Genomic DNA, 13,697 nt, shown 5'->3' with positions numbered 1-13,697 from the left:
CCACCCCAGTTGCAGAGTGATTGGGCAAAGGGCTGATTTTTGGTGAATTGTTGAAGTTTACACGTCTTTAAGGTTTTCCCCCATTAGGTATAATGGAGGGTGTATCGCTTCACGTCAGGGGGAAAGGGGTGGCCTAGAGCAGTGTGCAGTTGGTGGTAGTGCAGCGCAGGGGCAAGGAAGCTACCTGAATTTTTTCAAAGGATTTGGGCAGAGGGCTGATTTTTGGTTAATTGTTGAAGTTTACGCGTCTTTAAGGTTTTTCCTCATAAGGTATAATGGAGCTTTCAGCAGCCCCATAAGTGCACTTGGGGGGTGCTGGGGTGGCCCATAGTGAGTGGTGGTGTAGTGCACATAGGGTGCCAACCACCCCCATGGGTTTCTAACCCATGGCGTACAGGGTTCTGTTGTTTCTGTGGTGTTCTGAGTGTGGATTCTATGATAGCAAATGAGGTTTTCAATGAGACACCATGAATCCACTCTCATCTTCTTAACTGAAGTGCATCTTCTTCACTGTCCTTGATATATTCTTGAAGGCCTCTTTTCTCCTCCTCTGCTGTTTGATGGACTTGCAGCATTCCTCTTCCACCTGAGCTGCGAGGGAGGTATAGCCTATCGACATCACTGCGGGGGTGCAGAGCATGATTGATGGTCATTATTTTCCTGGTCTTACGATCTAGCGTCTCTAGCTCTTCCTGGGTCCAGTCTATTATTCCTGCACTGTATCTGATAACAGGTATAGCCCAGGTGTTTATGGCTTGTATGGTGTTCCCGCCATTGAGTTTGGACTTGAGGATTTTTCTAACTCTCCTGATGTATTCACTTCCAATTTTTCTTTTAACTTCAGTGTGTGCAATGTTATCAGCCTGGAGAATGCCCAAGTATTTGTCACGTTCTTTCTCTTCCAGGTTCTTGATCTTGCTTCCATTGGGCAGTTCTATTCCTTCTGTTTTTGTTATTTTCCCTCTGTTCATTATTAATGCAGCACACTTGTCTAGTCCAAACTCCATTGCTATATTGCTACTGAATATATGGACATATATCGATTTCTGAATATCTGAATATCGATTTCTGACTGGGACTTTCCATACAACTTCAGATCGTCCATGTACAGCAGATGGTTGATTTGACTTGATGTTTTAGATGTTTGGTATCCAAGCCCTGTTTTGTTTAGTATTTGTGAAAGTGGGGTCATGGCGATTACAAACAACAGAGGGGATAGTGAGTCCCCTTGGAAAATGCCTCTTCTAATGCTAAACTGTCCAAGTGTCTCGCCATTGATTGTTAACTGTGTACTCCACATGCTCATTGCTTTTTTATAAATATCTGAATGTTTTTGCTGACACTATTATTATTATTATTATTATTATTATTATTATTATTATTATTATTATTATTTGATTTCTATACTGCCCTTCCAAAAATGGCTCTGAGTTCCACCAAAATCAGTGGAGAGACATATAGGTAACTGCTTAAGAGGTGGATTTTAATGATATTAAGATCCGTAGCATTTATCTGGACTTAAACATCTGTTATTTCAGTACATGCTGACATTCTCATGACTCCACCAAAGCAATTGTGTCTGTTGTCAAGGCTGGGAGTGGGAAGTAAGGCACCATAATAAACTCACTTTTGCTAAAGCAGATTTACAACTGGCCAGATGGCAGCTCTTGTCAAATGCCTAGGTAGTTCAGTCCCAAATGTTTTGTTGAGCCTATGTATGGGCCAGATACCAGTTTGGGCATAATTCAAGGAGGGCAGAAAGGGTGATTGCCCTTGCCCTCTATTTCAGGCCACACGTGATCATTCTTCAGGAGCACCTATATCTCTAATAATTGTGGTATATAAAAAGTAACCACAACAAATTCCCTTTAAAATATACTGTTATTTTGCAATTTATTCTGAAAAGTGGAAGCCTTTGAACCCTGCTGGTTATTTTCTCCTCTTTCAATAGGGTTACTAACATAACATTTGTAAGAGTTCAGTGTTGCATTTATTTACTGTTGGGAAATGAAGAACATGCCTATAATCTATAGCTGTAGAAGTATAGAGAACCGTGTAACTTACTTCCAAATTCTGCTTCCAGCCCCGTCCCATAGACAGCAGTTCTGATGAAGGGTTCAAGCCAGACATACTCCAAGGAGAAATTGAATTCAAAAGCATCCATTTTAGCTACCCCTCTAGACCTGATACAAAGGTAAGCTGTTTCTTGTTCTTTTTGGAGAGATGGCTCTTTTAAATTTATAGGGGTTTTTTCTGTGTAATAGAAGAAAAAGTCTTGGTAGGTTGTTAAAAATGTCTTTTTTGTGAGTTGTGGCTATATTTAAAGGATATGTAATAAAGCGATACAGCTAGCATTTGCATCCGGTTAGGAATACAAAATGTCTTTGTCAGATACAACAATCAGTCCTATGTTAAATGTTTGCATCACTTTCAGGATGTGATTCATTGATCAAATTGCACCAGACCACTGTAGGCCCACATCTTGAAGCAGTTTACCTCTTGATCTTTGTGTATTTTAATTTTCATCGTAAGAATTGTTCATCCCATGAAGCTAAAGAGATGTCAAAAGTTGCATTTATTTTAAAGAACATTTATGAATAATTCCAGATTCTTAAGGGTCTGAACCTAAAAATCCTTCCTGGGAAGACTATTGCTCTTGTTGGCTCCAGTGGTTGTGGGAAAAGCACTACAATTCAGCTGTTTCAGAGATTCTATGATCCACTGGAAGGACAGGTATGTTTTTAACTAAACAACTGTTGCACCATTTCCAGTGCAGTTAGTTGCTATTTCCTATGTAAAAGGGAGGGCAGGTTCTCATGATCCTCACAATGCCAACAAACCGGGATATGGGAAATTCTCAAAGCACACGCACACCTGATTTTTGGTAGTAAGAACCTGAATATTTTTTGTGATGTCAGATTGGCATTACACCTACTGAACATTTAACAGAGATCAGTAATCTAAGATTTTATCTAAGGTTGCTGATCTCCATTAAATGTCAGGTTGGCGTGGTGCCAAAAAAAATCTCCAAGTTCTTATGACCAGGATTTGGGACTGTGTACGCCTCCAAAATCTCCCATTTCCTGGTTTGCTGGCATTGCAGGGATCGTGAGAACGTGCCAGCTGTATATGAATATAAGAAAACACCCTCCTGGATCAGGCGAAAGGCTCATCTAGTCCAGCATCCTGTTTCACACAGTGGCCAACCAGGTACATCTGACTCTGTTTCTTCAGTAATCAAAGTTACAAGTGAGAACCCACAACAAACCACAACAAAATGTTGGGGTGTACCCAGAGCTCCTAACAGTCCTGTTCAAGTCTCCAGCTAGCCTGGAAATGGCAGATTGTAGTGCTAGAGGCTCCGGGGATTTTTTCGGGAGTGAGAAAAGGGGAAAGGACACTTTCTGAAATTTGTGTCTACCTTGCTATACAATGTTAAAGGGCTCAAGTTCAGGGCTGGCTGCTAGCCCTGAATGTGACAGCTTTATTACTGCATGGGATGTGAGATTCTGGAGAGTGGGAGTGGAGGGGGGGGAGATGTTGCATAGGGAAGAGAGATGTTTTAACCTCTGGGCATACTTCACCCCAACCCCCTTAGAATAGTAAAAACTGTTAGGAGCCATGCAGGCTGGCCGACCCTCTTTATTTTCTTTTCCTCCCAAAATGACACCCTCAGCTGCCCTCAAATGTCTGGCTCAGCTGCCCTCAAATTTCATATGTCCTGGCAGGCAGCATCCTTCTTGGCTGCTATTTTGGCAGCAATGGAAACCTTTTTCTTGGAAGAATAGCAGCTGGATCAGGACTACGGAAGCAGGGTAGGGTTCTGATCTGCATGGGGCACTAAGCTAGCCACTAGAGACTAAATAAGAACTAAGTCCATCCAGGCTAATAGTGCTTTAAATGTCACATGTAGTTTGGCCACCATTAAAATCTGCTTTAATTGTGTAATAAAAGCAATTATTCTTCATCTGTCTCCCAGGTTACCATCAATGGCCATGATATACGGACACTAAATATCAGATGGATGAGAAAAAACATGGGCATCGCCAGCCAGGAGCCAGTTTTGTTTGCTACCACAATAGCTGGCAACATTCGCTATGGCAGAGAGGATATTAGTGATGCTGAAATTGAGCAAGCAGCTAAAGAAGCAAATGCTTATGACTTCATAACCAGACTTCCAGATGTGAGTACCTGAACTAAAGTGTTAGGGTCTTTATTGTGATCTTGCGGACCTTACTATGTCTGTAAAGACAGTTGCTGACATAATGTGCGCCATGTTGGGGTGCTGCAGACTTTTAAAGCAGCCCCAGCACTGTAGAGAAAGAGCAATTGCACAATCATGGCTGCCACAGTTGCTCCCATTGTCATGAATGGAAGAAATTGCAGCAGTGCTGATTGCACAGCCACTCCTGCTCTATAGCATCAGGGCTGGCCTACAAGTCAGTGGCTCCATAGCTGTGTGCATCTTGTCACTCTCTTACTTCGGTTGGCTGGAATGATCCAACTATCTGTGGTTTGTTGGATTCTGAACACACCAAGAAGGAGCACTGGGCCATCATGCTTCATGGTCCCTCACATGCCTAGCTGAGAGAGAGGAATCCGGATGTCTTAACTGCAGTTTTGCATGTCATGCAAATTGGGAGTTTGTGGTTTAAATGAACCCTACCAGATGAAATATAAAACCATGGGTTGATCCTGGTTTAATATCCTAGTTTATTGGAATTACCACAAATTCCCAGAATGCATGGCATATAAAACTGTAGTTTTTGGAAACCAGGGTCCTTCCCCTTCAGCTAAGAACACAAGGGGAGCAACAAACTTCCTGATGCAAGTACCTGAACTTTGATGTTGTGAATTATGATCTTGAGGGCTTTGCTCCTATGTCTGTAATGATTTTTAATTTGGGCTGGCCCAAACATGCCATCTGTCTGGGGTTTGTTGGATTGTGAATGAGCCAAGGAGGAGTTTTGGGCTTCCATGTTCAAGGGAGGAGGGAACACACAGATTTGGCATTCCTCCCTTGTTTGTTCACAATCCAACAAGCCACAGCTCATCTGACTGTCTCCAATTTTGTGCTCTTGAGTAAATTCAGTAATTTATGGAGGTTTTCCAAATGGTGATTTACTCCTCCTTCACTACACATAGCAGTGGCGTAGCCAGCAGAGTGGCAGCCTGTGTTTTGCCCCGCCGACGTCCCCCTTTGCATGTGAAATCACATGCAGGGTCCCCTCCCCTTTGCATATGACATCACACACAAAGGGGGCAGATCCCAGGTTTCATGGAGCCCTTGCCAGTCCTCCACTCCAGAGCTAATTTCCAGGCAGCACTTGCTACTGGATCCTGTATTTACCTTCCTTTCCCTCCAGTGAAGGAGAGAAAGGGAAATAAATATGATCCAGCAGCAAGTGCTGCTTGGAAATGAGATTGGGAGGGCTGGAATGGGCTCCACGGAGCCCAGGCCCTGCCCCCTTTGCCCATGACATCGCACACAAAAGGGGCAGGGTCCTGGCTTCGTGGAGCCTATGCCAGCCCTCCTGTTCTCATTTCCAAGCAGTGCTTGCTTGTGGATCACATTTATTTCCATTCCTCTCCCTTGCTGGAGGGAGAGGAAGGTAAATACAGCATCCAGGAGCAAGCACTGCCTGGAAATGAAAGCAGGAGGGCTGGAATGGGCTCCACAGAGCCCAGGCCCTGCCCCTTTGCATGTGGTGTCACATGCAAAGTGTGCAGGGTCTGGGGTCCACGGAGCCCAGGCCAGCCTTCTCGATCTCATTTCCAAGCACGCCCACTTTGTGCATGACGTCATGCACCACGGGGGCTCTGTCAGCCCTTTTCATTGGCGGCCTGGGGTTCTTTGAACCCATTTGCTCAATGGTGGCTCCGCCCCTGATACATAGGATGGGGAGAGTTCATACAAGGGAGGGATTTACAGAGATTTCAGCACAGGAACAGCAAAGTGCCATTCACACAGCCAGTGACATTTTTCATGACGGTTCATGACAATTGGCCCTTAATACATAATATAAGTGTGTTTTGAAAGCTGCACTTTGGGAGAACGTTGAAAATGGCCAAGTGTTTTCAAATTGTGTTTATACATGATTACAGCTGCTAGGATTATATATGCTTCTAATTGGCGTATTTTGGAAATCCGTTCCTTAAACGACTGGTTTTTGAAAGTATGAGACTATGCTTCAATTTCGAAAGTCTCAGCTCATGTACATAGTATATCTACTGAATCATTCATGTCTGTTTGGGAACCCTTTATAAATTATAATATCTGTTATGGTCAAACTTTGTTCCAATTTTCTGGATTTGACTTATAGTGTTCTCGATATATAACTTACAAGAAGCTGATCAGATTTTACAACTTCTGTAAAAGTCTGAATTTCTTTTGCTTTATCTTGTTCTAGATATCTTTTCTTTACTAATGCAATTAGAAAAATGAGGTTTTTCATTATGAAAAATGATTGTTTTTATATTGTCTTTATGGTGATTTGTCTCTGTCTCCAATGGTTTACTTCTTAATAAAAATTCTTATTAAAAGAAAGAAAGGACTTCAACTCCCATAATCCCCAGCCTCAGTGGCCTTTGGTTGGGGATTATGGGAGTTGAAGTCCAATAACACCTGAGGACCCAAGTTTGAGAATCACTGGCCTATCTAGTCAAGCATCCTGTTTCACACAGTGGCTCACCAGATGCCTCTGGGGATGCCACACGCAAGAGGAGAGGGTAAGCCCTCTCTCCTGCTGTTGCTCCCTTGCAACTGGTATTGAGAGGCATCGTGCATCTGAGGATGGAGATGGCCCACAGCCACCATACTAGTAGCCATTGACAGACCTGTCCTCCATGAATTTGTCTAAGCCCCCTTTAAAGCCATCCAAGCTGGTAGCCATCATCACCACATCCCATGGCAAAGAATTCCATAGATTAATTATGTGCTGTGTGAAAAAGTACTTCCTCTTGTCAGTCCTAAATTTCCTGACCTTCAGTCTCATGGGATGACCCACCCCCTGGTTCTAGTGTTGTGTGAGAGAAAAATTTCTCTGTCCACCCTCTCCACCCATGCATGATTTTATACACCTCGATCATGTCTCCCCTTAGTCGCCTCTTTTTCAAGGTAAAGAGCCCCAGATGCTGTAGCCTAGCCTCATAAGGAAGATGCTCCAAGTCTTTCTATATATGCAGGAGATACATGATCTTGCCGTAAGAGGAACACCACCACACCAAAAAAAATAGCATGTGCTTGCTGTGGAATGTGTTTGTGTTTGGTGGTAGAATGTTCCTAAAGCATTTTTTAAAAAATTGATAGCCTTTCTCAGTTGTACAACAAATAGCGGAAGTATTATGTGATTTCATCTGTACTCTGAATATCCCAGAAATTTAACACCATGGTTGGGGAAAGAGGAGCCCAGCTGAGTGGAGGGCAGAAACAGCGCATTGCTATTGCCCGGGCCCTCGCCAGGAATCCCAAGATCCTGCTTCTGGATGAAGCTACCTCTGCTCTGGATACTCAGAGTGAATCCATAGTGCAAGCAGCACTTGACAAGGTACACATGTTGCAATTCTTGGCTGACATGCAGCATTTGAGCAAATGTGTCTCACTATCTAAACTTGGAGAGGAGAGCTGGTCTTGCGGTAACAAGCATGACTTGTCCCCATAGCTAAGCAGGGTCTGCCCTGCTTGCATATGAATGGGAGACTAGCAGTGTGAGCAATGTAAGATATTCCCCTCAGGGGATAGAGCTGCTCTGGGAAGAACAGAAGGTTTCAAATTGCCTCCCTGGCTTCTCCAAGATAGGACAAGATTTTTTTACTGAACCAACAAACTACCAAAGCATACAGTACGTTGCCAAAGATAGGGCTGAGAGAGATTCCTGCCTGCAAACTTGGAGAAGCCGCTGCCAATCTGTGAAGACAATACTGAGCTACAGTACATAGACCAATAGGTCCCTTTGTCCCTATACACCAAGATTATTGCTCTAGCTTGCATTCCTGACTAGTGTTGTACTTTATTTGTGCCACAAGGTACAAAGCCTGTGGCATGCCTCATATGTTTTGCAGGCAACTTCTGTGCAACAGTGCAATTTCAAGCATCCCCAAGACAGCTCTTCCGGCATTAGCACAACATTGTTGATTGCACAGGCACTTTATTAGTCTGGATATCAGCCCCTATGTATTTTAAGAGCACAGTTACAGCAAAGCATAAAGAATTAACATAAAGGATTGCAAAGCTTTCTGTGTAGCTAAAAGTAACACCCATGCTATTCAGAGCACAAGGATGACCTACCATCAAAGATGAATTAATATTCATTTGGTGGGAACAGAGGAAGCTGAGAGGTAAAATGGACATTGCAAGGCCTATTTAAGGAAGTTGTGGTTTATGATATAGCAGCTAAAGATGAAATCCTATGCATACTGACCTAGAAATCAATCTAATTTAACTAAGTGGGACTTAACTTACAAATAAACATACATAGAGGAGAGCTGGTCTTGTGGTAGCAAGCATTACTTGTCCCCATAGCTAAGCAGGGTCTGCCCTGCTTGCATCTGAATGGGAGACTTGATGTGTGAGCACTGTAAGATATTCCCCTCAGGGATTGAAGCCACTCTGGGAAGAGCAGAAGGTTCCAAGTTCCTTCCCTGGCTTCTCCAAGATAGGGCTGAGAGAGATTCCTGCCTGCAACCTTGGAGAAGCCGCTGCCAGTCTGTGAAGACAATACTGAGCTAGATAGACCAAGGGTCTGACTCAGTATATGGCAGTTTCCTATGTTCCTATAGGATCAGGCTTCCAGGAGCTAGATATAATTTTAAAAATAATGTCGTATACAATACAATTTGTTTTAACCCTCATCTAGTCAAAGGCAGTAAAATATAGTTTATTACTTAGTTCATGGCTTTGAAACCATCTAACAAGCTTCTGATTCATACCTGAATGGAACAGGCAACAATGGAAGCTACCAATTGATGTTCCTTTTTTTTTTTTTTTAGTATGTTCCTCAGTGCAACATAAATAATACTTGAGGGGTGATTCATAAACCATTGAATCTGTGGTTGCCCTGTTAATATCAAAGGACTTCCAGAGTACATTATTAAAGACTTCCTCTTGAATAGACTAATTGCCATTGGTCATTGAATTGGGATATTATTTCTGCTCTATAATGAGAATGACCAAATAGCAAAGTTGAATGAATATAACAATGAAGGAGTTATTAAGGGCACCCAGTTTTTAATCTACTAATCCAGGAACTTGATCTAAATGAGAATGATAGAACACATGATTCCATTATTTTCAACTAGTTAGAAGCATGCTAGTGTATAAAAGTAGAATGAGGAAGACTTGTTGCCATAGCTCTGGGAATGTGCATGGACTAACACTATGTGTCACACCCAGGGTATTTCAGTGATGGGGAGACTCAATTTAGTAAACTCTTTTAAAGGTCAATATTGCTTACCCTGTGATGGTAGTAAGTAATGCAGCAGGTAATGGAACATCCTAACTTAGATGCTTGATTTACTGCCTGTTCTCCAACCATGTCAGTGTAATATTGCCCTTACGCTACAATTGTCACATATGGTCAGAAACCTGGTGGCCAGCCTACTTTCATATTGGCCCTTCTGTATATTTAAAAATCGACCTTTTGAAAATTCTTCCAATGCTTGTTCTACAAATGAAGGACTGAATCTTCTAATGACAGGCGATGAAGAACAAATCTATTCAGTGAAATGTCAAACTTTCTGTGAGCAACCAAGAAGACAGATGCTTCATATGTTAAGCACCTTTTTCAAAGCAATTTAGTAGGTAAAAGAACCTGAAATTTGTTCTTTTTTAAAAGTTTTGATCAAACTTATATAGAAAGGGTACATTGGGCTGAGGTGTCTGAAAATATATAGAACCTTTTATGGGTGGAGGTATTTTTTTTAAGAGCAAGAGTAAGAGTGCTAGAGGAGATGCTTGGCTGTCGAAGAAGCAAAGACATTGTATTGAACACTGCTTTTGGTTTGCATCAAGCTACTGACACCATCATTTCAGGCTGCTGCTTCCTCTCCAGTGAAAATTGTGAAACAGCTAAGCAACCACCTTTGGTGGACACAGCAATGGCCTCTAGAGCCTAAGGCACACAGCATAGGGAGGTATTTTAAAAGTATGTTGAATCTGTGGATTCCATCCAAATTGTTGATACTTGAGAGGGATTATGATTGGATTTCATCAGTGACGGATGTTGTTCACACTTAGCTAGTGTAATGTATCAAAGAATGTCATATATATTATCATATCACAGCAATGTTATGGAGTGCACCAGGTTTTCTTCTGTTTCATTCTTTATTTGTGAGAGTCAGATTTATCTAAAATAGAGGTTGTTCTCATGCCCAGCCAGGTGGGGCAGCCGGCAGGCGGTGAGAAAGGCAACAGAAGCTTGCCTTCCCTGCAGACAATCCAGCTGCCGGGTATGGATGGGAAAGTTTGTGCGGATTGCGTGCCCAGACGGTCTGCTGTTGCCCAGGCAGTGTGAAGGTGCAGGGATTGGGACATATCATCCTAGCCCCCAGAAATCCCATAATGCACCATGCAAGTGAACAGTGCTATGTAGGGGTCCTCCCAGTGACAGCCAGGAGTGCTCTCCTGTGCCAGCACCAGGGAGCCGCCAACGCTGACACAAAAGCAGTTAGCTGGGTTAAAGGCTAACTGCTTCTGTCCTTAACCTCCGCTAACTGGTGGGCTCCATAGACAGGTTTGCCATCGTGGCACTGCCAGGAGCCATGCAGCTCCTGCCAGTTCTCACAGACAGCCAAGCCTGGGCTTAGCTGCCCTAGCCCGGTCTTGGTTGCTCATTTGAACAGCCTCATTGTTTATTTTCTCTTCCATTTATGAAAATATGCTGGAACTCATAAACATATTCAGAAAAAGCATGTGGTTGAGCTCTCCTAGGTTTCTATTGCCTCAAAGTGTGTGTAGACATGTTTGAATACTATACAAACATTCCTTGAATGTAAAACAAAACGTTCTGGTAACTTGCCTACACAAATTTGCCTACTTTCTTTTCATTATAATATTGATTGATCATTACCGTCTTCACAAGTTAGCCCACTTCCACCTCAAACGTTCATGCATCAACCATCTTGAGTTGAGGTGGATTACATCATCACAAACTATGCCACTGGTGTGTCCCTATGTGTTCCCTACAAGTGTACCAAATTTGGTTCGAAATAGAATGTTAGGTAGTTCAGAAGTTAGTCCAATTGCACCTCAAATGTTCATGCGTCTATCATCTTGAATTGGGGTGGATGATGGAGAGAGGGGGAGAGAGAGAGAGAGCTGAGTGATGCCTTAAGCTTACTTTTCTTAAGTAGGCTAAAAAACCAACATGTTGGAGAGAAAACTATGCTAGAATCCATTTCTTCATCTTTATGGGCAATGAGTTCTTGGCATGAAATCAAATGTGACTTCCCCCACTAGAAGTATCTTGCTGTATCACTTCAGAATGTGTCACATGCTTTTTCTTAGTATATAGATGTAATTAGCTTCTGTTAAATGGATCAGCCATGATATTTCCCTTTGGTACTGTATTTTCTTCCAAATGAATTCCTTTGTTTTTATAATTAGTGTTATGGTTGAGATGATCAAGAGGGTGAAACAGAGGGTGAAACATCAGAAGAGGAGACAGATTTTGAGACTGAAGATGACACTGATGATGATGATGATGATGATGATGATGATGATGATGATATCTCTGAGGGAGATGACGTAAATGATCCAAAGACAAATGACTTGGAAAATCCTACTGATGAAATAGCAGTGGTCAACACGGAAAGCTTTCATAGGCGCAGTATAAGCAGGCGCAGTATCAGTAGGGCTTCTACCAAAGGATATTCTGAAAGGAAGAAGAGGAAGAAAGGAAAGAAAAAGAAGAAAAAAGTGGTTGGTGCTAAGTTTAATTCTAATATACCTTGTGGGGATAACATAAAATTCAGAATAAGTGCTCCGTTTTTGTTGAAAACTGCTAGGTGCATCATTTTTAAAAAATCATTTTTTGTAAAAATATTGTTTGCTCATTGTCCATGATAAACTCTGATGGACTCCAAATTAACACACTCTGCGTTGGTGGATTTACCTTTCTGCTGAGGCTGAAATGCAAGATCTCTGTCACTTGCCTAGCCACAAGGGCACCGAGTCCCTGCATTTTATTGCTATAGTATGTTGACTCCAGGCTTATGCTGAGCTATTGCAAAGGAAGGACAAGGCTTAATAATGGAGTAGCTTACATAAGGTTGGGCAGAATAAAGGGTGGAGATGGGTATAACGTGTTATATAGAGTGATGGGGTTGATCTTGAAGAGCCTTCACTGACTCCAGTCCAAATGCACCTTTCTTCTCTAGAATTGAGTTCTGGGGTAAAAGCAAAAACCAGCTGGCTTTCCATGAAGCCACCAAGAATCCACACACAAACACACACAGAGACACAATCTCTAGAACGGTTTTTCATTTAAAAGACATTTGCTATTTTTTAATTAAGTCGGCAATGACTAATCAGATGAATGTGTGAAGATTCATGCAGCACTTTTAAAAATAAGGGCAAGCAGCTCATCTGAAGAATGGACCACCTCCAGCCTCAGAGGCATGATGCTTCTAAATACCAGTAGCAGAGGAGTAGCAGTAGGAGAAAGGGCATGTCCTCAGCTCTTGCCTGTGGGCTTCCCAGAGGCATCTGGTGGGCCACTGTATGAAACAGGATTCTGGACTAAGCTAGGTCTTGGTCCTGATCCAGCAGGGCTTGTCTTATGTCCTATGTCCTAAGGGGGAAGGAGCAAGACTGATGGTCTTCTTCTTCACTCCTTCGAGCCAGTGTTTGATTCACTGGCATGCAGATCTGCCATTACAGTTGGAAAACTTTTGTAAACTGCCTAGAAAACTTTTTTTTTAGGCACATTAAAATCTAATAAACAAAACTGAACTTGCCTTGCAGTTGTGGGACACACTGAGTTGTTCTCTCTCTCTCTGTCTGTCTCCCCTCCCTCCCTCTTCCTATTACATTTATCTTCACCCATAGAAAGTAATGGAGGAAAACACAGAAAACGGTGAGCTCTGGTAGTCTAGAAAAAGCTGGATAGAACTAACAAGGTTAGCAGGAAGATTTAGAGGAGGAAAGAAAAGTAATCTGATGGATAAACAGGAGATGCTTTCAGGCATAGGGAACAAATGGAGCAAGCAGGATGAGCACCCTGGGTCCCACTCTTTTAACCCCCATTAAAATTAACTGGGAGAGGGCCCCACACTGGCTGATTTGCCGTGCCTGTCTCTAAGGACAGCCCTGCTGACCGGTGAAGAAGACTTGGATCCAATATAGCACTGGAATAGCATTTTTGAAAAGCTGAGAACTACATTTTGCCGAAATATGGCCAAGCTTCTATTAACTTGCAGTAACATAGCAATTGTTTTAAATGACCTATAGAAACTGCTCATAATAACCTCATTTAATATTTTTTCTTAACTGTTGTGTTTGATTTTGTCTTCACATAACCTCACCAATAAAAATGGACCCGGTCAGTGGCCTCCAAGGTCCGGGGAGGCTCCAAATGGCTGGGGAACCTCGGGAAGCCACCCCGCACCCGCCCTGCCAAAACACTGTGTTTTTTTCAAGAATTACAGCCTCCACACGACCAAGGGGTGGCTGCTAGGGGCTGAGCACACAGTCCTTCTCC

General features: G+C 42.6%; 1 protein-coding gene across 9 annotated transcripts in view; it reads left to right on the top strand.

The window, feature by feature from the left end:
- Positions 1 to 13,697, top strand: part of ABCB5 (ATP binding cassette subfamily B member 5) — a 106,581-nt gene that overhangs the window by 77,050 nt on the left and 15,834 nt on the right. For 7 of the 9 annotated variants that reach the window (XM_053265976.1, XM_053265975.1, XM_053265971.1 and 4 more), the window contains 6 exons: positions 2,084 to 2,194; positions 2,608 to 2,733; positions 3,980 to 4,183; positions 7,377 to 7,547; positions 9,696 to 9,799; positions 11,603 to 11,917. In XM_053265976.1, coding sequence (XP_053121951.1) covers positions 2,084 to 2,194; positions 2,608 to 2,733; positions 3,980 to 4,183; positions 7,377 to 7,547; positions 9,696 to 9,722 — 639 coding nt within the window. In that variant the 3' untranslated portion in view covers positions 9,723 to 9,799; positions 11,603 to 11,917. Of the gene's footprint in view, positions 1 to 2,083; positions 2,195 to 2,607; positions 2,734 to 3,979; positions 4,184 to 7,376; positions 7,548 to 9,674; positions 9,800 to 11,602; positions 11,918 to 13,697 lie in introns of those variants that run through there. The other 2 variants (XM_053265978.1, XM_053265979.1) reach the window with 2 other exon arrangements.

This window comes from Hemicordylus capensis, chromosome 6 (assembly GCF_027244095.1).
Source record: "Hemicordylus capensis ecotype Gifberg chromosome 6, rHemCap1.1.pri, whole genome shotgun sequence".
Taxonomy (NCBI): Eukaryota; Metazoa; Chordata; class Lepidosauria; order Squamata; family Cordylidae; genus Hemicordylus; species Hemicordylus capensis.
Note: the sequence above shows the minus strand (reverse complement) of the source record. Positions and strands in the feature narration are given on the sequence as shown.